The sequence below is a fragment of the Crotalus tigris genome, unplaced genomic scaffold (assembly GCF_016545835.1).
Source record: "Crotalus tigris isolate CLP2741 ecotype Arizona unplaced genomic scaffold, ASM1654583v1 scf7180000017695.2238764, whole genome shotgun sequence".
NCBI lineage: Eukaryota > Metazoa > Chordata > Lepidosauria > Squamata > Viperidae > Crotalus > Crotalus tigris.
Window position 1 is genome coordinate 1,402,807 of NW_024096573.1, and position 26,573 is coordinate 1,429,379.

At 37.8% G+C, this 26,573-nt stretch overlaps 1 protein-coding gene across 5 annotated transcripts in view; it reads right to left on the reverse strand.

Moving 5' to 3' along the window:
* Nucleotides 1-26,573, reverse strand: part of LOC120305917 (glutamyl aminopeptidase) — a 129,258-nt gene that overhangs the window by 5,090 nt on the left and 97,595 nt on the right. For all 5 annotated transcript variants that reach the window (XM_039338342.1, XM_039338340.1, XM_039338341.1 and 2 more), the window contains 12 exons: nt 22,472-22,606; nt 20,115-20,180; nt 15,467-15,532; nt 14,741-14,892; nt 12,905-12,984; nt 5,401-5,540; nt 5,237-5,292; nt 4,391-4,541; nt 2,613-2,686; nt 1,199-1,300; nt 926-1,096; nt 50-190 (listed from right to left, as the gene is read on the reverse strand). In XM_039338342.1, coding sequence (XP_039194276.1) covers nt 50-190; nt 926-1,096; nt 1,199-1,300; nt 2,613-2,686; nt 4,391-4,541; nt 5,237-5,292; nt 5,401-5,540; nt 12,905-12,984; nt 14,741-14,892; nt 15,467-15,532; nt 20,115-20,180; nt 22,472-22,606 — 1,334 coding nt within the window. The remainder of the gene's footprint in view (nt 1-49; nt 191-925; nt 1,097-1,198; nt 1,301-2,612; nt 2,687-4,390; nt 4,542-5,236; nt 5,293-5,400; nt 5,541-12,904; nt 12,985-14,740; nt 14,893-15,466; nt 15,533-20,114; nt 20,181-22,471; nt 22,607-26,573) is intronic.

The following is a 26,573-nucleotide window of genomic DNA, read 5'->3' on the forward strand; positions in this document are numbered from 1 at the left end:
CAAAGTGGCTTCATAAAGAGAGTGAACTCTCTAGGGACCCAGCACTTACCTTTTGACCAAATACTCCCAGTTGAGGCGTACCCAGTCCCAAGCCATTGTTTTGCCATAGCTATTAAAGGAGATGTATCTCAAGACAGTGAACACATCTTGACTTCTTATGAGAGTTGTATTTTTGATGCAATTTAGGAATCTAGAAACAAAACAAGCAATTATATCTGATGAGTAGCAGTTCCTTAGGATTGCATAGAAAATGAGATTTAAACTGCTTTTCTCAACCTAATTTACATGAAGTAAGAAACTTAAAAAAAACCTCAGAATTCTCTAGACATCAATCAAGAAAGATGAAAGGAGCATGTTGAGTACGAAGCTTTAGATTAGACCTCCTTGATAGATTTCTGAATTAAATATGGCATTGGCTATGATTCAGGCACTGTCTAAATCACTTGGGCCTCTTGGTTACTTGAACAAAACACATCTAGCACTACATTTCAGTTCCAGTTTGCAAGATTGGTAGGTCAGATTAGCTTATGGTGCTTTGGGGAAGTTGTCCATTATTTTGCTTGTCAATTAAAGAATTCCCTGATCAATTTCAAGGAACTTTGCAGTTCATGGGCAGCAAAACACAGTCTTTGAAAACTACTGCTTTAGACAACCCTGTGTATATGAAACCATAACCCATGGCCCCAGTGTAAACATTAGTGAAAGGATGTTAGAAAGATAGCATCATATCTATTGGGAAATTAATCACTGATTCTTTTAAGAACCACTTGCTTCCTGCTTTAATGCCTACTAAGAATGCTCAGAATGCTCAGAATCTCTGCTTCATGTTCCTCCACCAATCCTTTTTTGTTGTTTTGAGAACCAGGATTTAAGAACAGCAAATGAATACTTCTAATATAGAAAGTTAAAGATAATTTCAAGAAACCTGTTCAGCAGAGTTATGTTTTTCACTGATGCCAGGCCGTAGAGTAGCTTCTCCTTTTCTTGAGCTAATGTTGCAGTAATGTATTTCTCAAACATATAATTCCAGGCTTTCTCATCACCTGAGTTCTGCATCCCAAAACGGTACACCAGGAGACGAAGATTTACATCTAGACTAACATGGAAGAGAATGATATTATTAGCGAAAGAGGCCTACCTTTCATTTCACTTTGCCTATGGACACCTTCTGCATCTGCACCTAAATATGCATAGTCACCTTATTCCACTTGTCCAATTCTTAAACAACAAAGAGGCATTCCCCAAAGCTTCTGGGTCGTCCATATTGCATGCAAATTCCAAAACAGTTGTACGAAGGAGACTGGAGAAAAGGACAAAGGAAAACTATGTTTTATTTGCTTGAAATATGCTGTAGTTTACATATTAAACTATACATATGTATACATATTAAACCTACACACATTCAAGCCTCAAGCAGCCATGCTATGGGACACAAGTCAATCCATTTCTGAAAACGAGGGGGGGGGGCTGAAAAGCAGGGGTGTATAAGATAGGAATTGTTGTGGGGGGGGGGGAAGACCACATGGTTTTTTGTTCCACAAGATATTTTAAACAATACTTATAGAAGCTTTCCTCAGGAATTCAAACTAATTATTTGTTCTACAGGAGTTCTAAAGGGGAGGTGTATTCACTTCAGATTGAATATAAATAGATCAGCTAATGCAGTCCAGGGTCAGAATAAAGCAAGATCCAAGCTTATATTGTGGGACATAGTCCTATTTAAATAAACAAAAAGTCAGTTCCCATTTACAGATCTGGTCATCTGAAGGTCAAGACAAGAAAGAAACAGAAGCAGAAGCCAATAGAGGCACTCCATGCTTTCAATGGAAAGCTTCAAAAATCTAATATTTGCTATGTGATTTATTTGATCACGCAGATACTTTAGAAAACGAACAAAACATTTATTATATAAAGGAACTTTTGACACTGGAGGATATTGATTTGATTATCATATCATATTCCTTCTAGAAAAATGCTAGATTACTGCATGCCCTATCATATTGTCCCAGGGTGGATCAAACACTATGGGAGGCAGGTTTGGGTCAATGTTGATGATGAAATTAAGAGTGATTCTAGATGGAAGTTTGATAAAAAAAATATCAGTCAAAGATAATTGTACAGTTACACCAATTATGCTACACTCTTTTTACAGCGAAAAGATATGGAAACAATACTAGAAAACACAAGAATGAAAGAATGAAAGAAACAATATCCAAACAGGACAGGGTAATTTCACATTTTTTTTTAAAAAAAAAATAGTGCTCTTTATCTGGGAGCAGTAAACTTTAAGACTATCTTCAAACCTTCCCCCCTCACATTCCTTCTCTCTGTCTCATGCATACACAGATTAAAAAACTGATTAGTACAGCTGTTTAAGTTTTTTTTCTGTTTAACAACCAACAAGGGTAGCTGTCTTCCTCTAACATAAATAGGTTGATTAAATCTCATTATGCGCAAGATTTCATTTGTCTGTAACTTTGATCCTACAAATAAAGGAAGGGCTGATAAACATCACTGGAGTGGGACATCTAAGGGTCATTTGAAAGATAATACTCAAAATACAATGCTCAAAAGCAAGTTTGTATATAAGGTAGTTGAAACAAATGCTTCACCTTTTGATATGGTCCTCATCATTCTCCCATTTCAGTTCACTTGCAATGGGCTTGACCAGGCTACCAAAATATCTCTGAAAACAGAAGCAATAAGTGGTTCATGTTGGGATCTCTACATAGCAATCAGATTTAAATAGTTTAATTACATTCAGTAAATCTCTTGGGGTCATCAGCATTAAGCAGAACATCATCAATAAACAGTTGATTGTCACTTCTATTCCAACCATCAACATTAGTATTCTTTACAGTATATTAGATATTAGGAATTTGTTTCTAATTGAAATGGATGAGTTTCTGTTATCACTATGGCAGTTCATAAAAAATAAGCATTTTTTTTAATATATGAGAATGAGTATGGTTAAAATATGTTCTTTTTATAGGATAATCTGAGGCCATAAAACCAGAGACTTTGCATTAAGTGGACCTTTGATAGTGACTGGAAAGTCACTAGAAGAGGTCAGGAGTCAGGAAACAAAGCAAGCCATTCTTTATCCTGCTGTCATTGTGTCTAGCCAGATAGCCTTCCCACTGTATACGTTTCAACTGCACTATTGTCACAAATGCCTGCATTCTGTTGGGTAAACAACATTGTTCCAATGAAATAGTACAAGATTGCTGTTTCCTTGTGAGGAGCTGATATGAAATCTCTTTAATAACAGGTTATTTATATATGTGAATGACCCTTGTGTCGCAGAAAATGCAAAGCTCTAGAATTCCCAAAACTTACAGTACAGGTAATTAACTCATTCTTAAGTCTAAAATTACAGAATAGCATATACATTTTTATATTCTCCACAAACTAGCTTAGGTTTTTTTCCAAGAAAATATTCTTCCTTCCTTCCTTCCTTCCTTCCTTCCTTCCTTCCTTCCTTCCTTCCTTCCTTCCTTCCTTCCTTCCTTCCTTCCTTCCTTCCCTCCCTCCCCCTCCCTTCCCCTCCCCCTGCCTCCTTCCTGTAAAATTATTCCTATCCAGTTGAGTAGCTTCCTTGTATTTATGTTTTAAAACACCAGGACCATTAATTTATTTTTTTTTTAAGAAGGGAGATCCTACTGTCTTCTTTCTCCATTTCTATCGTGATCATCAATATCACCCATTTCTGAGAGCTTTTGTAGAAATATTAATGCAAATTTGAAATTCCTTGATACAAAGCAATTTATAAATCGGCCACCTGTCCCTGTTCTGCCCCTGATTATATCTACATACAGGCACATAATTCGAAAAGCAAGCAAATTCTCTTCCTCCTTTTTCCTGCTGAAGAAGAGCTGTCCAAAGGTCTTCAGAACTCAAAAGCTTTCATGCTGTTTTGTGACTTTGATGTGGTGTGATACAAGTCTTTTTTTCATGGGGATTATAGATATGAAGGGGAAATGATAGTGGTGGGGAGTAAGACTAACACACAGGCAACATAGAGCTAATCTTGCTTCCCTGCCTTTCACATTACAAGTATCCACACTCCACAATTACCTAGCCATTCATAAGAGAGAAAAAATAGTGGGCTTAGGAGGGATGTCTAGATTGGTATAAGTACTACACATACTTATAAAATTTGATAAATTGGGGTCAGGTAGACTTTCTGAACAGGAACCTTCCATAGAGTGACACTTTACTTAACTTGTAATATACATTTCAGAAATGCAATAGTACTCATTTTTGAAAAAAATGACTCCAGATTGATAAAGTCAGTTTTTCAGTGTTACTGCAGAAGGCAAATGAATGTGAGGACTAATAGATTTTATTGTTGTTTTCCTGGTATATTCAGTTTCATAGGGAACTTTACCTGAAATTTGGGATAGAGTGCCTTATCATCTTCAACCATCTGTCCAATATAGGATACAGCTACTACAGCTCTTTGCCACGGAATATATTCTGTCTCGTTTTGCAGATATCTTGTAAGGTTTAATGCATCAGCATACGTCAGAAGTCCAGCTCTAAGGGGGGAATGAAGAACATGGAATATGAAGAAACCTCTTAGGAATTAAATCCGATGGACTATCGCTTGTTAATTAATTAATTAATTAGTTGTTGTTATTTGTTAGTTGTTATTCTATCCATAAGCCAGCACATAGAGTTTGATGATCCAATCAGTTAAAATAAAATAGATTAAGAGCACTGCAATAACAATAAAATCACATGTAACATAATATTTACTATATATTTTGGTATGCTTGTATGGGAAGCAGCATCACAAAATTTTGAAGATCTGACTATTAATAGCATTCCAAACTGCAAATTCAGTAAGTACATATTTTCCAGATTCAATGATTCTAGAATTCATGGAGTATCTATACTGCAGAATCCAGTGATGAATGATGGCATCTGTTTTCTCAAAAAAAAAAAAAAAAACCCCAAAGCTTCTTGAGGTGACAGTGAGAGAATAAAGCACAAGGAATGAAAGGGCTAATTAGGACAACTAGAACTGCAGTAAGTTCCTCTGTGTTCATTGGATATTACCGCAAAGTAAATGTGCATAGGATTGCAGCCTTAGCAACAAGAAAATGAATTGTAATATATTTGCAGGTGTCAGTTCACATATGTTTCTTGGGGTAATATTATGTTAAATAGCTAACTAGTAATATAGCATCAAATAAACTGTGTATTTTATTAATTTAATTATAACACCTACCTGGCCAGTGCAAAAGCATCATCTATAAAACCAGCACGATCAGCTAGATTAAAATTCTAAAAGGAGAGGGAAAAAAGAAGCAGTTGACATCAGATGGGTAAAATTAAAATACAGTGAATAATCATCTCTAAAACTGAACCAACGATTAATTTCAGCAGACTGACCTGATGGTCTTTCATCATAATATTAGCTAAAGTACGCCAGACTTGGGGTTCATAATTTACACGATAAAAACCAACATGATCTTTGTTTACTTTCAAGAAAGAATCGGGAGGAAGACCACTGGGTCGCGTAATAGTAATTCCTGTGGTGGTATCAACAACAAAAAAGTAGGGAATAAGTTATAAATGTATTACAGAGCTATGAAATATCTTTCCAAAAGACAAACATTAGGAAAAGCCAAAACTGATATAACACTGACTTTATTCAACAGAACCATTTTTTTTTAAAATGCAGATAGAGAGAGATACCCAGAGAGAATTATTACAGGGAGGAGTTGACAATTCTCACCAGGATCTCAGCAAAAGTGGAAAAACTAAGGTCCCCTTGCAATATGTCTCATAATTACAAGCCCCGGCTTATTCAGCTTCTGCACGGTTCATTTCATATCTCATCTATTTTGAGTCTCTGGATGTGGGCAGCTGATTAACTCAATAGTGGAGACTTATGGGAATTTCCTCAGAACTGTGATCACATCTGGTTATTGTTTGTCCTCTAACATTTTTCTCAGCAGATCTGCACTGCAGTCATCTCCCTCCTTATTCCTTCTTTACCGTTTATAGCATTTAAACAGTGCCAAGGAAGAGTCCTTTCTTTAGACCAGGGGTAGGCAACCTTGGCTCTTTTATCGTGGACTTCAACTGCCAGAATTCCTGAGCCAGCTGACTGGCTCAGGAATTCTGGGAGTTGAAGTCCACGAGTCATAAAAGAGCCAAGATTGCCTTCCCCTGCTTTAGACTAAGAAGACTGGGTTCACATAATGTACTAGCCTAAACTAAAGAAGGCTTGGATAGCTATTGTTCTTTATGAGAATTCAGCCATTGTTTTTGCACGTTGTACAAGTTGAACCATCCCTATTTAGGCATTGAATACCATATTGAATTAGACTAAAATGTGGCTGGAGAGAAAAGGGCTAAATTTTGATGCTTACTGTAGTACAGATAAACTGATAGTCTCTGACAGACATTTCAAAAAAGGAAAACGAATGGCTGCTAAGTTCATAGGGTACATAGTAACTAATTTGATCATGGTGTGCCTGACGTAGTCTATTCTAAAAAAGAATAACAACAGAATGCATTCACTTTAAGTTAGAAAGTCTGTAATTCATTCACAAATCAATATGATGGTACATCAGTAATTTCTGAGTTTCAGATTAGCCATCTTTGTGGCCGATAATCAGAGATTATTTTGCAACATCTATTGCAGAGACCAAATTGGACTAAAATTTGAGCACAAGCATGCACAGATAGGGTGGAATACATATTCTATCAGGGGAAGGGAAGAGAATTACACCCCTGAATCAGTCAACTTGGGATGGAGAAGGAGCCACCTATCTATGCAAAGCAGTCTTTCTTGACCTGCATGTTTCATATTGCATAGAATGCAAGGAAATATTCTTTCTCTTTCTCTCCATCAGAGATGCATTTGAGTGGATAGAGATGAGCTGCTATCCAGTTTGTGGCGTGGGTAATAGTGGTTGTTTTTCCACTCTATGACCAAGTAGATATGAAAACAATTGTGCCTTTTTACTCACATTCCCATATTCACCATATTGTGAAGTATGTGGATGATACAACAGTAGTGGGCCTTATTCAAGATGACAATGAGGGTGCTTACCGCAAGGAGGTTGAGGATTTGGTGAACGGGTATAAGGAAAACAGCCTAGTTTAAACATTGATAAAACCAAAGAGATCGTTGTCAATTTCAGAAAAGGCAGGCATAACCACACTCTTCTGTGTATTAATGATTCACCTGAGGAGATGGTTACCAACATCAAATTCCTGGGTGTGCAGCTAACGAGTAGGCTGGCTTGGTCGCTCAACAGTGAGACACCAGTGAAGCAGGCACAGCAGCGCCTGCATTTTCTGCGTTGCATGAGAAAAGCATATCTTCCTTCCTCCATCCTTACCACTTTCTACAGAGGGACCATGGAGAGCATCCTGTCATACAGCATCACAGTCTGGTTTGGAAACATCACTGCTTCAATCAGGAAGGCAGTGCAGAGAGTGGTGAGGATGGCTGAAAAGATTATTGGCTGTTCCCTCCCTTCCATCCAGGACATAGCACATAAGCATTGCTTGAGCAGGGTCTGCAAGACTGTCTGGGACACTACACATCCTCTTCAAAAGGAGGAATTCCGTGGAATCCGAAGCAGAACATCCAGATTCAGTCACAGTTTTGTTCCATATAATATTAATCTTGTATACTCAAAAGCTTCCTCTTTCCATTATGTATTCAAGATGGACAGTGATTAATATTTATATGTTACTTATATGTAAGGATGTAGGTCTATGCATATGTTGTATATAGTATGTTTAAATGTGGGTTATGTATGTGTACATTTTGAGAGCAAGCAACTAAATTTCATTTTTAATGTGTGCCACTGTTCCACAGTAAAAAATGACAATAAAGGCTATCTGTTTGTCCATCTGTCTGTCTGTCTATGTATCTATGTATCTATCTTTCTATCTATTTATATCTATCTATCTATCTATCTATCTATCTATCTATCTATCTATCTATCTATCTAAAAGCAAAGTCAGAACTATAGATAAAATCAAACAGTAAAAGCAATAAATAAATGTTTTTACAGTAGGGTTTCTGAAACAGCTATAAAGAGATAAATGAACACTGTAAGCATGTTGTTATGCCAGCCTGCATTCCTAACTTGCCAGACTGAGAATACACATTTCCCATGTTAAGCAGAATCAGCATTGGGAGAGGTATGCTTTCTGTCACATAGATGCCCCAATTTGTCTCTCTTTGCTACATTTAGCAAGATTTGAATCCGTAAGAAAGAAGAAGAAGAAGAAGAAGAAGAAGAAGAAGAAGAAGAAGAAGAAGAAGAAGAAGAAGAAGAAGAAGAAGAAGAAGAAGAAGAAGAAGAAGAAGAAGAAGAAGAAGAAGAAGAAGAAGAAGAAGAAGAAGAAGAAGAAGCTGCTTCATCTGAGCAGGGAAAAATAGGAGTGAACCATAACAGTTGCAGGAATTGAGTATGACCAGTCTAGAGAAAACAAGGACTAGGGGTGACATGATAGCAATATTCCAGTATTTGAAGGGCTACCACAAAGAAGAGGGGGTTAACTTATTGTCCAAAGCACCAGAAGGCAAGACAAGAAACAACAGATAAAAACTAATCAAGGAGAGAAGCAACCAGGAATTAAGGAGAAACTTCCTAACAGTGAGGACAATTAACCAGTGGAACAATTTGCCTTCAGAAGCTGTGGGTGCTTCATCACGGGAGGTTTTTAAAAAGGCACTGGACAGTCACTTGTTTGAAATGGTATAGGGTCTCCTGCTTGAGCAGGGGGTTGGACTAGAAGACCTAAGAAGAACCAAGGAGAAACTTCCTGACAGTTAGAACAATTAACCAGTGGAACAACCTGCCTCCAAAAGCGGTGAATGCTCCAAAACTGGAAGTTTTAAAGAAGAAACTGGACAGCCATTTGTCCAAAATGGTATAGGGTTTCCTGCCTGAGCAGGGGGTTGGACTAGATGACCTCCAAGGTCCCTTCCAACTTTATCATCATCATTATTATTATTACCTCTCAAAAGAAACCAGCATGGCTGCATAAAGAACTCTCTGATCAATTGAAAGATAAAAAGGACAAGTATGGAAAGTGGAAAGAGGGACACATAACTAAGTCAGAATATCAGCAAATAACCCGAGTCTGCAAAGATGAAGTGAGGAAAGCTAAGGCTCAAAATGAACGAAGGCTTGCAACCAAAGTCAAAAATAACAAAAAAAGCTTCTTTCAACATGTAAAAAACAAGAAAAAAGTGAAGGAAACGATTGGTCCATTAGTGAGTAAAAGTGGCAAGAAGGTGACAAGCAACAGGGAGAAAGCAGAACTATTTAACTCGTTTTTTGCATCTGTCTGTACACAAAGGGAAAAAACAAAATAGAAATACAAGTTAAGATAGCAAGAAAATGGTAAGTGAACACCTGTCCAGCCTAGACCAGTTCAAATCGCCAGGACCAGATGGATTACACCCCAAAGTTCTCAAGGAACTGGAAGATGTGATCTCAGAACCACTGAACTATATTTTTCAAAGATCCTGGAGCACTGGGGAACTACCAGAGGACTGGAAAAGAGCTGATGTAGTTTCCATTTTCAAAAAAGGGGGAAAAAAAGGACCTAGAAAATTACAGACCTATCAGCCTGACCTCAATACCTGGGAAGATTCTGGAAAAAATAATCAAACAATGAATCAGCAAACACCTACAGGCAAACAAAGTCATTACTAAAAGCCAACATGGGTTTGTCAAAAACAGATCATGCCAGATAAATCTAATTGCATTCTTTGACCAAGTGACAAAATTAGTGGTTCAGAAGAATGCTGTGGACATAATTTACTTGGATTTCAGTAAGGCATTTGACGAAGTAGATCACAACCTACTACTTGATAAGATAGAAAAGTGCGGGTTAGACAGCATCACCACCATATGGATCTGTAGCTGGCTGACCGGCTGTACTGAGCATGTGATCCTCAATGGAACCACATCTACATGGAGGGAAGTGGGTAGTGGGGTGGCCCAGGGCTCTGTTCTGGGCCCAGTGCTCTTCAACATCTTCATCAATGATCTGGATGAAGGGATAGATGGGGAACTCATCAAATCTGTAGATGACACCAAGCTGGCAGGAATAGCCAACACTCCAGAAGACAGGCTTAGGATACAGGAGGATCTGGACAGACTTGAACACTGGGCGCTATCTAACAAAATGAAATTCAATGGTGAAATAAGTAAGGTTCTAGGCAAGAAAAACCAAATGTACAGGTACAGTATAGGGGGTACCTTGCTCAATAGTAGTAACTATGAGAGGGATCTTGGAGTCCTAGTGGACAATCATTTAAATATGAGCCAGCAGTGTGCTGCAGCTGCCAAAAAAGCCAACACAGTGCTAGGCTGCATTAACAGAGGGATAGAATCAAGATCTCGTGAAGTATTAATACCACTTTACAATGCCTTGATAAAGCCACACTTGGAATACTGCATCCAGTTTTGGTCACCACGATGTAAAAAAATGTTGAGACTCTAGAAAGAGTACAGAGAAGAGCAACAATGATGATTAGGGAACTGGAGGCTAAAACATATAAGGAATGGTTGCTGGAATTAAGTATGTCTAGTTTAATGAAGAGAAAGACAAGGGGGGACATGATAGCAGTGTTCCAATATCTCGGGGGCTGCCACAAAGAAGAGGGAGTCAAGCTATTTTCCAAGGCGCCTGAAGGCAGAACAAGAAGCAATGGGTGGAAACTAACCAAACAGAGAAGCAACCTAGAACTAAGGAGAAACTTCCTGACAGTTAGAACAAATAACCTGCCTCCAGAAGCGGTGAATGCTCCAACACTGGACATTTTTAAGAAGAAATTGGACAGCCATTTGTCCGAAACAGTATAGGGTTACCTGCCTGAGCAGGGGGTTGGACTTGATGACCTCCAAGGTCCCTTCCAACTTTATTATTATTATTATTACCTCCAAGGTATCTTCCTGCTCTATTCTGATTGATTGATTGATTGATTGATAATTGTAGCCACCTGGAGACACTTATGGGTGAGTAATTTCAAGACAGAAAGACAGACAGCAGACAAATGAAGAAAAAAAGGAAAGAAAAGAAAAGATGAAGAATGAAGAAAGAAGAAAGAAAGAAAGAAAGAGAAAGAAAGAAAGAAAGAAAGAAAGAAAGAAAGAAAGAAAGAAAGAAAGAAAGAAAGAATACCTCCCATAGCTCTAATAAATGGCTGGAATTATCCCCCAAAATGCCAAGGGTGATCCAGGGAAAAGCAGAGCAGTTTGTTTCTGCAGAAATAGGTAAACTTTTTACTCAGAAAATCTGCATTAACCAATTTTATTTTGTTGTGTATATTAGATTAATTTTTCATCTTTTTTGCTTTGGGCTCAGCCCAAATGTGGATTAGGATATACGTTTCCCAGCTACACATTTTGAATAAAGTTGATGAATATGACTTTATTTTCCATATTAAATTTAGAACAGTGCAAGATTGATCTGAGTATTTAACTAGCATTTTGTAACAGACCAGCGCCATCTTGTGGTGTTACTGGAACATGCATCTTGTTTTGTAACGTCTCCTCCCCCGCATTTAAGCATTTTGGAAGTATCTGTTTTATCAAACCGTTTCTCCCTTTCCCTTCTTTAAGAGACAATAGCGTTAATATCTGAAGTATAAATAGGTTTTGTATTTGATCATTTTACTTTTTAATAAAAACTGATTTTGTTTACTTTTGTAAGAACCAGTAATGTAGGCCCTATCTGAATCAAAGACCATAATTAGGGAAAAACACCAAGCAAGGTGCTTCATGGAAAATCAATAGTCACAGCAGCAACTCCCCAAAGCAAAAAGTTGGTTGTGTAGTCCCAGAGGACTGCAGCCCTTTTGGGGCCAGACACAATTATAATATGACTTTTCTCATATAACCTTGTTGCATAAAGAATAATAATTTACAAGCAACCAAGTAGCCTAGATCAGGGATAGGCAACCTTGGCTCTTTTATGACTCATGGACTTTAACTCCCAGAATTCCTGAGCCAGCTGACTCAACAATTCTGGGAGTTGAAGTCCATGAGTCATAAAAGAGCCAAGGTTGCCTACCCCTGGCCTAGATCCAAGCCATATAGGATCTTAAGGGTTATAAGCAGAGCTTTGTAATTCTTGCATAAATAAATGATAAATCGATGTAGTATTTCTTGCACTATTTGAAGACTAGCATGCCTGCTAAGTTCTGTATTCCATATTCAGGACAATTGTGCTGTTCTGTATTCACTGAAATTTTCAAACTAGATATATAATAAGTCCTATATAAGGCATGTTACATTATTAAGAAATGTAAGAAATGGTCAACTCTACCAAGAATAATGAAGCAGCCAACTGAAGCCATAGGCCAGGATGGACAATGATTACGGTGACTAGCTTCGATAGTCCTTCATTATGCATACGATGAGGCCCCCCTGCTCCTTTGCTTTTTGGAGTGACTTGCTACCTTAACTGGTTATCCTGTATGTTGCTCTGATGGGGTCCTCAAAGCAATTCATTGAGAGATGAATAAAGTATTTGCCCGCACAGACAGCTATCAATAATATCTCAAAAATTTTCTATCAAAGATTTTAAAGGCTATAGAGTTGGAACATTGCTATCACCTGAGAAGGACTGTGAAAAGAATAATCATTCCTCTTCGTAATCTAGATGGTGAATTCTTTTGGGCCACCTTGCTCTTTCAAAAGAAATTCCTATTAAGTCAATGCCGTTTACTCTGATTTGTATAGGCTTGGAAACTAAGTTGGATTTGGCCTGGTTATACCTAAATGGGACCTCACCAAGGAATTCCACCCTACAGGAGAGACTGGAACTTGAGAAAAGGAAAGCAATGGTATGTGATTCAAAGAAATATTTACTTTGTGAATAGTTACTATCCATTAGCTCCGATTACCTGCTAATTCTGATTTATTGTAGACTATTATATTTGATGTATTCCCCTCTTTCCATTTCACTGGAATATTCCACTTGTAACTGAAAATTCAGAAAGACATATTTTTAAGAATTTTTATAATGAATCATGCCACCATTTGTTATATAATATAAAAACATCTGTGGTCTTCCTGGTTAGAATATTTACTTCAATATAACCATTTTTCACCCTTAGGACCATTGCTGCATCCCCATGGTCACGTGATCAAAATTTGGACGCTTGGCAACTGACTCATATTTATGACAGTTGCAGGGTCCCAGGGGTCCAGGGGTCCTGGGGTCACGTAATCACCTTCTGTAGCCTTCTGTCAACCAAAGTCATTGAGGAAGCCAGACTGACTTTCCAATTGTGTTACTAACTTAACAACTGTAGTGATTCACTTAACAACTGCAGCCAGAAAAGTCGTAAATGGGGCAAAGTCACTTAACAACTGTCTCGCTTAGCAACAGAAATTTTGGGTTCAATTGTGGTTGTAAGTTGAGGACTACTTGCATATTCAGGTTCAGCTATAGAAATTAGTAACAGTTCCAGCAATGTAGGACAGGGCTTTTCAACCAGTGGTACGGGTACCACCTGTGGTACATTGGCACCAGGCGACCATCCTGGAAAGGTGGTAGCGGGGGAAGGGAATGGGCTGAACCGGTGGCAGCACCGCACAAGTCTGAGCAAGAGACGGCTGGAGCTGCAGGGCTGTCAGGGCTCAGTGGAAGCGCCAGGCTCCAGCTGATTGGCGCTTCTTCGGGGCTGTCAGGGCTCAGTGGAAGCACCAGGATCAGTGCCAGGCTCCAGCTGAGCCCAGAAGCGCCGATCAGCTGGAATGTTGCAGCATCTCCAGGGTCTTGTGATTTACATTCAGAAGCTTGGCAACTGATTCATATTTATGACGGTCACAGTGTCCTAGGGTCATGTGAAGTGACCAAAACCTGCTGCAACCACCCAGCAGACGGGGGGAATAAAAATCAAACTCCACCCACCCCAGCCCCGCTGCCAACCTCAACAGAAATGCTCACAACAATGGAAACCTCGGACAGGAGGAAGAGCGCCACCTGGCGGGCAGGCAGGTGTCTTACTCAGCTGTGGCTTCGGGGCCACTTTTTTCAGTGCCATTGTAACTTCAAACAGTCACTAAGCGAACTGTTGTAAGTTGAGGACTGTCTGTACTTTATCACTCCCCCCCCTTTTTTTTGGGTCATCAAGTTTTTGACACCTTGCTAGCAACTGATGGTACTCGGATGTTGCCATATCCTAAAAGTGGTACAATGGGTGAAAAAGGTTGAACAGCCCTGATGTAGGAGGCTGCCTTTACTGTCCTAACCTGTCTGCCCATCAAATTCAGTTTTATTTAAACTGACTTGGTAGCTGCTTTCCTTTAGGGATATTCAGAACGCAAACATATACTCTGTCATTGAGGAATGAATAAATTCCCAGCAAAGCAATGACTAATCAAGTTACTGAAATTAATGCATTAATTGATCAATTTCACTGATTGTGAACCAAATCATGGTTAATTTGGGAGATAAATAGTTTTGCTGCAATTAACTAAGGTAAAGATTGGCAATATGTTCTGAAGATGTTGGGCTCCAAAGTCCATTAATTCCAGTTACCCATTAGCATAAAAATAGAAGTTACACCACAGCTACATCAGAAGCTTCATAGGTTCTCCAGTCCTAATATAAGAATCAACTAAACAATTTTATTATATCAGTTATCTATGTGAAAAGAATTTGGTGAAGATCATTGAGAAAACAAATTTCCCCGGTCTAGCAATATCATATCAAAATGTTAGACAGAAGATACCTAAATTGAGAAGATGGCTTGGAGGGATCTGCTTTGGGATCCAATAGAAAACGTTGCTGTGTGACTGTTGAGTTTAAAGCAACTTTCAGCACAGGATAACCCATCTGCCTGGTCCATGTGTCCATCACTTCTCTGACAGGCTTCCCACTTACCTAAAAACAAGAATAGATGGTCATGCCGGGAAACTCTTCCACATCAAAAGTAGAGATTATATCAATTTTCCTGGAGGTTTTTGAGCAATTCATTTATTTGCGACAAACTGATATTAAATTGTAGCTGGAGTTTTGGTGGCACATCGTCTGCTAATGCACATTTTTCTTTCTTTTGATTGGCTTCTCAGAGTATTTTTAAGATAATCATTTGGTCCTCCAATCAAACTTTGTATTTGGTTAGTACCCCAATATAAAGGTTATAGCATAATTGAGGCTCAATCTTTGGTACTTTTTCTTTGAATCTTGCTTTGCTATTTCAGTTTGTTTACTTTACAAATCTACCCAGAGAATTTTGGTAATTGGAAGAGAAGTGCACACAAAAAAGCTGCAAATTGTTATTAGACTCATTAATTCATAGTTCTTTAATTCATTGGTGCTCTTCTTGTCTTTTCCTAATTGTGCCGCCACAACAATATGAAAAGCATGATTAATGTTAAATATTATTTCTTCTCTGATGCAAGCTCAGATGCTATTGGTCAAAAGTGTGAACTTACTGGGGATAAAGCAAACATACCTCTTCCATTGCTATCCAGAAATCATCTGTTTTTGCATTTTTAAAATAATGGTCTATTAGGTATTTCTGTGGGAGAAGAGAAAGTTATTACGTAGGGTTGCAAATTCATTAGCAACATTAGCATTTCCCGTAACAAGTTATATTGATTGCTATCAGAACATCTTTCTTTAACTTGTCATCCTCCAGATCACTCTTTGATCATGGTGCATAGCTTGGTACAGCGTACAAACTCTATACAAGTACGCAGATAAAGCACATCACAGAGGCAGCCAAATAAGTGGCTAGTGTTCAATTGTTTTCTAAACAATTCCAGTTGTGACTTTAAAGCTTCAGGGCAATTAATCCTATCTAAAACACCAAAGAAGATTCAGAGGGCTATAAGTTTCCACTCTGATATATAGGATATGGGTGTACAATGTTGAGTTTTTAAGCATCCAGTTTACAGGATGCAAAATAAATAATTTACAATTATATATATATTTTTCATAAAAGTTCTCAAGATGAAAAAAAAGCCCTGAATTTAAAAAAATGTCCTTGGTTTAACATAGTTAGAAATGCAACTTTCATTGACCTTAATTATTTCTCTAAATGAAAGCTATTTAGGTAAAGTGGATTGCTCTCATAATACTCTGTTTCACCTTCTATTTCAATTATTCAAGAACACAGATCTTAAAATAAGTCCCTCATCCATTAAACAAGACAGGAATTTATAATCTAAGCACACTACGTAGGTAAACAAACAACCCCCCAAAAAAAGAACACAACTAGAATTCTCTCTTGTTCTTTCTCATCTCTTTGCCAAAATGAACAGCCCAATATGTTTGTCAGGCTAAAAACTGCTGAGTCTCAATGTCACTGCTGAATAAAGAATAGATTTGTCCTTTCAAAAGCATTGGAACTTGCTTTCAGGGGCCAATGAGCAGATCCTGCAGACATGCAAGATTTGGAGTGTGGATTTTATTGTCAGAGAACAGCTGTGTTTTTGCTGAATTGTCTTTTAAGTGTTCTCTGCCTCTTCTCTACACACAACACCCTCCTGCCTAGCACTTTTGTTTCTAACTTATTTTTTTCCCCTTGTTGAATTTCTACCTGAGGTCAGCTTTTAAACAAAAGAGGTTAGCTTGACAAGAATTGTGCATGGAAATAACTTCTGCTGAATGGGATGCTCTTTATGGTTGTCCTATGTCTACTAAAAATATAAAGGCTGATTAAAGGTACATATATTTATCATGTGGCAGTTTTTACCCACAGAGCCACAAGTGATAAGACTCTGCTGGATGGCAAAGAAGATTCCATCACTATAGATAATCCTAGACTTACAACAACTTGTTTAGTGACTGTTCAAAGTTATAACACCACTGAAAAAAGTGACATGACTATTTTTTGCATTTACAACTGCTGCAGCATCTCTGTACTCAAGTGATCAAAATTGAGATGCTTGGCAACTGGTTCATGTTTACAACGATCGCATTGTCCCGGGGTCATGTGATCCCCTTTTGTGACCTTCTGACAAGCAAAGTCAATGGGGAAGCCAGATTCACTTAGCGACTGTGTTAGTAACCTAACAACTACAGTGATTCACTTAACAACTAAGGTCATAAAATGGGGCAAAATTCACTTAACAAATGTCTCACTTAGCAACTGAAATTTTGGATTCAGTTGTGATTGTAAGTTGAGGATGACCTGTATTTCTGCTTCAGGTTAATAACTGAGTTCAAGAAAGTCAGTAAAACCTTCCTCCTCTTTTGTCTGTAGAGATTCTCAATCGGGGTAGTCAACCTTGGCTCTTTTATGACTTGTGGACTTCAACTCCCAGAATTCCTGAGCCAGCTGTGCTGGCTCAGGAATTCTGGGAGTTGAAGTCCATGAGTCATAAAAGAGCCAAGGTTGACTACCCCTGCTCCAGGTTGTCCCAAAGGTACTTTTTTTCAAAAGGCAACTGGACTTTCTTGGGGTTTTTTTCCCTTTGAAAACATTTTGCTTCTCATCCAAGACGCTTATTCAGTTCTTCTAGGTTCAGTTCTAAACCAATAAAAGTCCAGTGGCCTTTTGAAAAAATGAACCTTTGGGACAAGGTTCTCTTCACTTTGTGGGGGGGATGGAGGACATGGCTCCTCCAATACCTCCCGTAGAGACTTGAAGGACATGAAATACGCTAGACTTGATAAGACACTATCTTGGTCGTGCTGTGATTGAAAGTTATAATGGCTGTGCTCTGAATGGTCATGCTGAGACTGATAGTTATAATTCAAAAGGATATATTTCTCTTTGTCGGAGCTCATATGGTTTAATGGATAAGATGATAAACCAGAGAAGAAATAGCAAAATTCAAGTCCCTCTCCAGCCCTAAAGCTCATCAAAATTTTGGGGTTAGTCACCATTCCTCAGCCTAGCCTATCTCAAAAGGTGTGGAGGATGTTGTGGGAAAAACTGGAGCAGTTGGATTGCTTAGGAAATAAAACGTGAGCACCAGGAAGAGTTAAAACATTAAAAGTTTTATAAAACGTTAAAAGTTTAAATATAAAAAATTTAAAAGTTTTTAAAAAGCAGACCTGTTTTATATTTAAACTTTTAACGTTTTATAAAACTTTTAATGTTTTAACTCTTCCTGGTGCTCACGTTTTATTTCCTAATATGCATACACCCAGGAATTATTCTTTCATTTTTAGTATTATTTTTAATACACACACACACACACACACACACACACACACACACACATATCTACACACACACACACACACACACACACACACACACACACACACACACACACACTATATATATATATATATATATATATATATATATATATATATATATATATATATATATATATATATATACATATACATATATATATACATACATATTCATATACATGCATTTGACCTAATTTACATGCCAGCAGGAAAATAGAGGCTGTGCAGGAAAAAACATCCACAGCTCTGTGTAGTCTCAAGCTCTTTTCATTTTAGACATAGTTGATATATTCCAGAAATTATCTCTTGGTCTGATACTTTAGAAGTATGGCTTGATAAATCATGTTTTTCTTGGCTCTTCCTACACATTTGAATGTGCTGCATTAGAACAATAGATGGCACTGTTTGTCTCACTCACACTTTGATGCTTTCATGAAGTTAGTTTACACGATTATTCCTAGCTTGAATCAAAGTACAGATCAAATATGCAACCAACTGCAACTTGATCAAGTGCAGAAGGTAAAGAACTGCTTGCACAATCATTATTCCTCAACTAGCAATTATGACAATATTATTGTGGGCTCTGAAACCTTAACTACTTTGATCTCAATTCCATCTCTACCAAACTAATGCTCTTCTATAAGGTAGGCAGCATGTGGTAGCCTGATGTGTGTTCTTTCTTTTAAACAATTTTTTATTCAACTAGTACTCATATATATATATATATATATATATATATATATATATATATATATATATATATATATATATATTCAGGGTGGAAACATGGCAGACTAACACATATCCATGAATAGTGGGGATCATGCAGAGAAAAAAGTTTTTCAGGAGGATGAGGGGTTTATAGTTATGTTGACAAGGGAGAAGAGTAATAACTGATGTAATGAAGGCCAGGAGTCACTTCTTTAATTATCTTTTTTATTTGTTTTCTTTTAACTGTATTGTTTCTTGCACTTTTTCTTTTTCTCTTATTCCTTCTTTTATATATTTCTCATTTTTTCTACTTAATTAAAAATTTTCAATAGGAATTATTTTAAAAAGAGATAAGGATGAACAGCCAGCTAAGAAATCATGGAATGAAGACAAGTCCCTGACCATGGTGGAATGAAGAACTGGCAAGTAAACCAAAATTAAGTAGGATAATTTTTCTATATTGAATTTACAAAAAAGGTTTGTTAAAAATTTGAAGGGACAAAGGGAGAATGAAATCACATTCTAGAACAGGGGTGTCAAACTGCCAGCCCGTGGGCTGGATGCATCACAAGGAAACCGCGCCCACCCCATTGCCGGCAATGGGGAAAAAGTTCTGACACATCACGTGATGTCATGTGATGTCACTAGTTTGACATGTCTGTTCTAAAACGTTGTTTGAAAAGACTAAAGGTCAAGATTCTGACAAATAAAAAGGAAGGAATATAAAGGTTAAAATAGATTTGTTGTCAATTGTGGTATTCCTTGATAAACTTTTGCTCACATTTGGATTGAAATTATGAGGCTTCATTTGATTATCAATAAGAGATGGGATAAGGGAAGAATAGATCATTAGTTGTATTTTAAGAGTGATAAATTACTAAAATTGTTTATACTTGGGATTATAAGGAAACTCATTTCTTTATTCATTTTTCTTTTCTGCACCTTCTATTTTCTTTTTCTTTGTTGTATTGTTGTATTGTAATTACAATTTTTAATAAAATTATTATTTAAAAAAAGAATTCTGGGTCCTTTAATCCAAACTTAAATGAAAGGCCCTAGGTTAGGGAAGATTATCCCAACCCCTAATTCAAACCCAATCCTCCAAATCTGTTAATTCAAAACTAAAATCCAATAACTTCTTCCAGAGAAATATGTAGTTTAATAATTACTCCCAGGGAAATATATACAGCTCAAATTATTAATAAGAACTTATACCTATTCATCAGAACTTATACCTGACATCCAGCTCTGAAGTGATCTGGTGAGATCCAGTCTTCAAGCATTCTGAGAATTGACGCTCCCTAGATACAGAGATTTGATAATATTGATAAATAGTACTCCATATACCATATTCAAGGTGTTCAAAAAACCAAATGAACAAGCAAACTGTGTCAGTCTGCCTGAATAATACACACTGGTGATGTATATTCTATTTCTGTGCAATCGAGAAACGCAAACGTAGTATTAGTTACTCTTTGCATTGTGTAAACTCCCTGTCTGAGACTAAATATAACCAAGAATTAGCCAAACTTTCCTAGCCATTTGTTGAAATCTTAATATAACTACTTGTCTTTATACTAGTAGATATAATATAAAAGTATTCAGCCCCAAATTGCTCAATTCAAGCTCTTTTTGGATTTTTGTAGCTTCACATTGATTCTTTTACATGTTGGAGAATATTGACCAAAAAACCCCATGGTCTGTTGAAGTTTTGTAGTTTCCAGACTTACTAGATAGGTGTCAATAAAAGGCAGCACACACACATAGTTTTGTTCAGAATGATTTTAACAGTTACTTGTGAATATTAATACTGTGATGAAGATTGCTTCAACTTTGACTTCAGTTCTAAGGAGAACATTTTAATGCAATTCTCATTGATGGACAGAATTATTCTAAACAAGTGAGCATATGTCTATGTACAGATTAATGTATTGTCTTTCACTCGTACAATGATCTTCCCAGATGTCTACAAGTTCCTTGACTTTCCACATTTCAATTAAACCTCAGATGAGGGTATCGTGAGAATCATCCTTCTGTGGAGATTTAGAAGATTGGGATGTGGGGACAGCCAAGGAAACTTCAGGATCACAGAAAGACGTGGAACAGAAAATAACAGAAATACCTTTCTTGATACCTTATAGCCTTCAGTAAGTACAAGCACCACAAAAAGAAACTAAAACACACCCTAAGAAAGAGGGACAGAAAATCAGAAGTGGGAAGAAAACATTTGGAAAATTGAGGATTTATTGGCGTAAAGTGAAGATATTTTCTGATAAACATGAGTCAGCTCCATTTGGCATGCTGATTCATGTCATTTGTGCCAACTTACACATTTATTACGGTCAGTGGCTTTGTTTTCCCATTACCATTCCAACTTGAAGCAATCCAGTGAGAAAAGTGTCAAAGTTCAGTAGCAAATAACATGCTTTGCATACTGATGGTCCCAAGTTCAATCACTGGCATTGCCAAGTTAGAGATTCTGGAGATCTGCTAATAATCAAACTAGACAACACTGACAGAAGTAGAGTAACACTCTGATTTGATACAAGACAACTTCCTAATTTACAAATAGATTGCAGACAACTTTGTTTGCCACAATTCAATCCAGATGTGTGACTTCAGCCTTTAAAAATATATGTGGATGATCCAGCTAACACAACTGGTGATTTGTGCCTGGTCATGAGTAAAGCTTATATGATTTGGACCAGAACAATACCACTGTGCAAGCAAAGGTGAAGGTTGCATCACATAAATTTCATAACTGGTAATCCCATTATCAGTTGTAAATTTCAGACCATTTCCTTCTTTTTTTCATTCCTTGAGTTTGACTATGAAAGTTCCAAATATATATTCAAGAGGCTGACTATAAAAGTGAAATTCCATTTAAATAGCCACTTTCCCTGAATTATATAGGGCAGTAGTGATATGAACGCATGGCTATTGCAAAGAGATAAGGCCACTTTCATCTTAGTATCATTCATTTTTGATGCACTATAGAGAAACCCAGAGAACCCTATAAAAGAATCAACAGGTAGGAACCATATACACAAGTCTTTGTACACCAGTACAAAGATAATGATTAATTTATCTAATCTTAACTATTTCCGGTGTGCCACTTCATATAATATATGTTGACTTAGGCAACTGTGCTCTTGCAAACCACTAAGTGATGAAAATTACAGTGCAGGATATCACAATTTTGTAATTATTACCCCAAATACTTTATAAACAGTTTCAGTATAATAACTGAAAAAAGTGAGTTACAATCAGTACTTGCATTTACAACTATCACCGCATCCACATGGTCATGTGATCAAAATTTGGGGCTTGGCAACCAGAAATTCTGGTCTCAATTGTGATTGTAGGTTGAAAGACTACTTGTATTGTGTTCCTCTACTATTTAAGGAAAGCATGTTCTCCATCTCTCCTGCCTCTGAGTGTAATACCACATAGTGCAGATATACACATATATGGAAATGTAAAATATAATCCCACAAGATTCATCTCCTGGATTTTCCCCCAAGATGAAAAAACAGTTCAGAGATGTTTAACTTCTTTTCTCCCAATTATATGGGGAAACTTAAGCTCTTACTTTGCTGTAGGATATGCCATCAAATACAGATGTTATTTCATCAGGAGAAGACACATTCGCCGTAATTGGGTGAGATGAAACCAAAGAATCATCCTTCAGCACTGGCAGTAGGTCATCAATTAAAATTTGATCCAGCTGTGAAGAAGAAAGAGTTGAGTGGAAAAACATGATTATTACCCCAAATGATTTACTTAATTAGCTAAAAACAGGCTAATACATGAAAAATGATTAACATAAATACAATCTTGCCAAATGTCAATCTAATCTATCATAGGATAAAAGGAGTTTTGGACTGATAGCTAATTAACAGGATAGTGAGCAAAGAAATAGTTACTGCAGCTCACTTTCTTGATTCTCTAGAATTTTACCTATTTTTTAATAAATATATCTATCATATGTATAATCAATACACATTATAAAACAACTAATATTTGGTCAAGCTGTTTTTCTACCATCAAGTTTGATAACTCAAGGAAGCTTCTAAATCAAGGGCATTCAACTTTAGCAACTTTAGGTCTTGTGGACTTCAATTCCCAGAATTCACCAGCCAGAAGAGCTGGCTAGGGAATTCTGGAAGTTGAAGTCCACAAGCTTTAACATTGTCAAGGTTGGACATCCCAGTTATAAATTTCAGAGCTAAATAACTTGATGAAACCTATCCCGCAAAAAACAAAAATACTTCAGAGGCTGAACTCCTATTAAAAAAGACAAAAACATTCAGTTTATTTGGCAGCAATTGAAAAGTAGTTTGCCACTGTTTTTTCCCAGGATGTTTCATTTAGCCTACAGCCCTGAGGGCTTAGTATCTTCTCAATTAAGTATTAATCAAACCTTATGTTGCCTTGTTTTTGACTCAAATAAGGTCAGCTAATAGCTATCTCCTGTTGAGCAGCAATACTTAATATTTAGCAGGTTATTTAAATTATTAGAAAGGAATATTTTTATCAATATTTTAGAGCAGCCTTGATACTTTTAATTCTCAAAATTCCTTAGTAAGTATGGTCACTTATGAGATTTCTGAAGTCCATGTAATTCAGACAAGTCAAACACGTGACGTCACGTGAGGTTGCACAACATATCGGGAGAGTTTTGCCATTGCTGGCAATGGGTGGGCGCGGCTCCTGCATTACGCATCCGGTCCGTGGGCCGGCAGTTTGACACCCCTGATGTAGTTGGAGGGCTATTAGAGTCTATTGGAGAGGAGGTCCAATTAAACTGATTTATAGATAAAATCCTATTCACAGGAATCTTCTCAATGAGCTGTTGGCAACCTGCTTAGAGTTAGATAAGAATAAACAGCACTTAAGGGGGGGAGGTTGGACCTAGTTCTCTTGTGGCTATGTAGGAATTCTAGGCTGATCCCCCTTTTCACTCTACAGTCAGATTCTATTATCCCTTTCCTACATTATTCTATAAAACAACAAACATCCAAGTCCATGCTGGAGAGTCAACAAGTCGGTGAAAATGTCTGTTTCTTTAATCTTGGATGGACTACTGAGAAGAATAATCCTACTAAGTATTCCCTAATATAGGCTGATTTTCAACAATGATCAGTATTCTAAGATCAGCATTATACTACTTGTCTACAAATTTTGGGAAATTATCAACCTCTAAGATAAAATGTGTTTGTTGTTGTTAATTGCGAAGTCGTGTCCGACCCATCGCGACCCCATGGACAACGTTCCTCCAGGTCTTCCTGTCCTCTACCATCTTCTGGAGTCCATTTAAGTTCACACCTACTGCTTCAGTGACTCCATCCAGCCATCTCATTCTCTGTCGTCCCCTTCTTCTATTGCCCTCAATCTTTCCCAGCATTAGGCCCTTCTCCAGTGAGTCCTTCCTTCTCATTAGGTGGCCAAAGTATTTGAGTTTCAACTTCAGGATCTGGCCTTCTAAAGAGCAGTCGGGTTGATCTCTTCTAGGACTGACCGGTTTGAACGCCTTGCAGTCCAAGGGACTCGCAGGAGTCTTCTCCAGCACCATAGTTCAAAGGCCTCAATTCTTTGGCGCTCAGCCTTTCTTATGGTCCAACTTTCACAGCCATACATTGCAACTGGGAAAACCATGGCCTGGACTATACGCACTTTTGTTGGCAGGGTGATGTCTCTGCTTTTTAGTATGCTGTCTAGATTTGCCATAGCTTTCCTCCCCAGGAGCAAGCGTCTTTTAATTTCTTGGCTGCAGTCCCCATCTGAGGTGATCTTGGAGCCCAGAAAAATAAAATCTGTCACTACCTCCATTTCTTCCCCATCTATTTGCCAGGAATTGAGAGGGCCGGATGCCATGATTTTGGTTTTCTTAATGTTGAGTTTCAAGCCAACTTTTGCACTCTCCTTCTTCACCCGCATCAAGAGGCTCTTTAGTTCCTCTTCACTTTCTGCCATTAGAGTGGTATCATCTGCATATCTTAGGTTGTTGATATTTCTCCCGGCAATCTTAATTCCAACTTTTGATTCATCTAGCCCTGCCTTTCTCATGATGTGCTCTGCATATAAGTTAAATAGGCAGGGCGACAGTATACAGCCTTGCCGGACTCCTTTTCCAATTTTGAACCAATCAGTGGTTCCGTGTCCAGTTCTCACTGTTGCTTCTTGACCCGCATATAGGTTTCTCAAGAGACAAATAAGATGGTCTGGTATTCCCATCTCTTTAAGAACTTGCCACAATTTGTTGTGATCCACACAATCAAAGGCTTTAGCATAGTCAATGAAGCAGAAGTAGATGTTTTTCTGGAATCCCTAGCTTTCTCCATGATCCAGCGTATGTTGGCAATTTGATCTCTAGTTCCTCTGCCTCTTCGAAATCCTGCCTGTACTTCTGGTAGTTCTCGATCCACATACTGCTGGAGTCTAGCTTGTAGGATTTTAAGCATAACTTTACTAGCATGTGAAATGAGTGCAATGGTGCGATAGTTTGAACATTCTTTGGCATTGCCTTTCTTTGGAATTGGAATGTAAACTGACCTTTTCCAATCCTGTGGCCACTGTTGAGTTTTCCAAATTTGCTGGCAAATTGAGTGTAGCACTTTTACTGCATCGTCTTTTAAGATTTTGAATAGCTCAGCTGGAATACTGTCACCTCCACTAGCTTTGTTGTTGCTCAGATTTTCTAAGGCCCATTTCACTTCACATTCTAGGATGTCTGGTTCGAGGTCAGTGACCATCTCATTGTGGTTATCTGGGATGTTAAGCTCATTCTTGTATAGTTCTTCTGTGTAGTTTTGCCATCTCTTCTTAATCTCTTCTGCCTCTGTTAGGTCTCTGCCATTTTGGTCCTTTATCATGCCCATCTTTGCATGAAACGTTCCCTTCATATCTCCAATTTTCTTGAAGAGATCTCTGGTCCTCCCTATTCTGTTGTTTTCTTCTATTTCTTTGCACTGTTCATTTAAGAAGGCATTCTTATCTCTTCTAGCTACTCTCTGGAATTCTGCATTCAATTGGGTGTATCTTTCTCTTTCTCCTTTGCCTTTCGCTTCCCTTCTTTCCTCAGCTATTTGCAAAGCTTCCTCAGACAGCCATTTTGCTTTCTTGCATTTCTTTTTCTTTGGGATGGTTTTAGTTGCTACCTCTTGTACAATGTTGTGAACTTCCATCCATAGTTCTTCAGGCACTCTGTCTATCAGATCTAATTCCTTAAATCTATTTGTCACCTCTACTGTATATTCATCAGGAATATGATTTAGTTCATACCTGAGTGGCCTAGTGCTTTTCCCTACTTTTTTCAATTTAAGCCTAAATTTTGCAACGAGAAGCTCATGATCTGAGCCACAGTCAGCTCCTGGTCTTGTTTTTACTGACTGTATAGAGCTTCTCCATCTTTGGCTGCAGAGCACATAGTCAATCTGATTTCTATGTTGACCGTCTGGTGATGTCCATGTGTAGAGCCGTCTCTTGGGTTGTTGGAAAAGAGTGTTTGTTATGACCATCGTATTCTCTTGACAAAATTCTATCAGCCTGTGCCCTGCTTCATTTGTACTCCAAGGCCAAACTTGCCTGTTATTCCGGTTATCTTTTGGCTTCCTACCTTAGCATTCCAATCCCCCATGATGATAAGAACATCATTTTTTGGTGTTAATTCTATAAGGTGCTGTAGGGCTTCA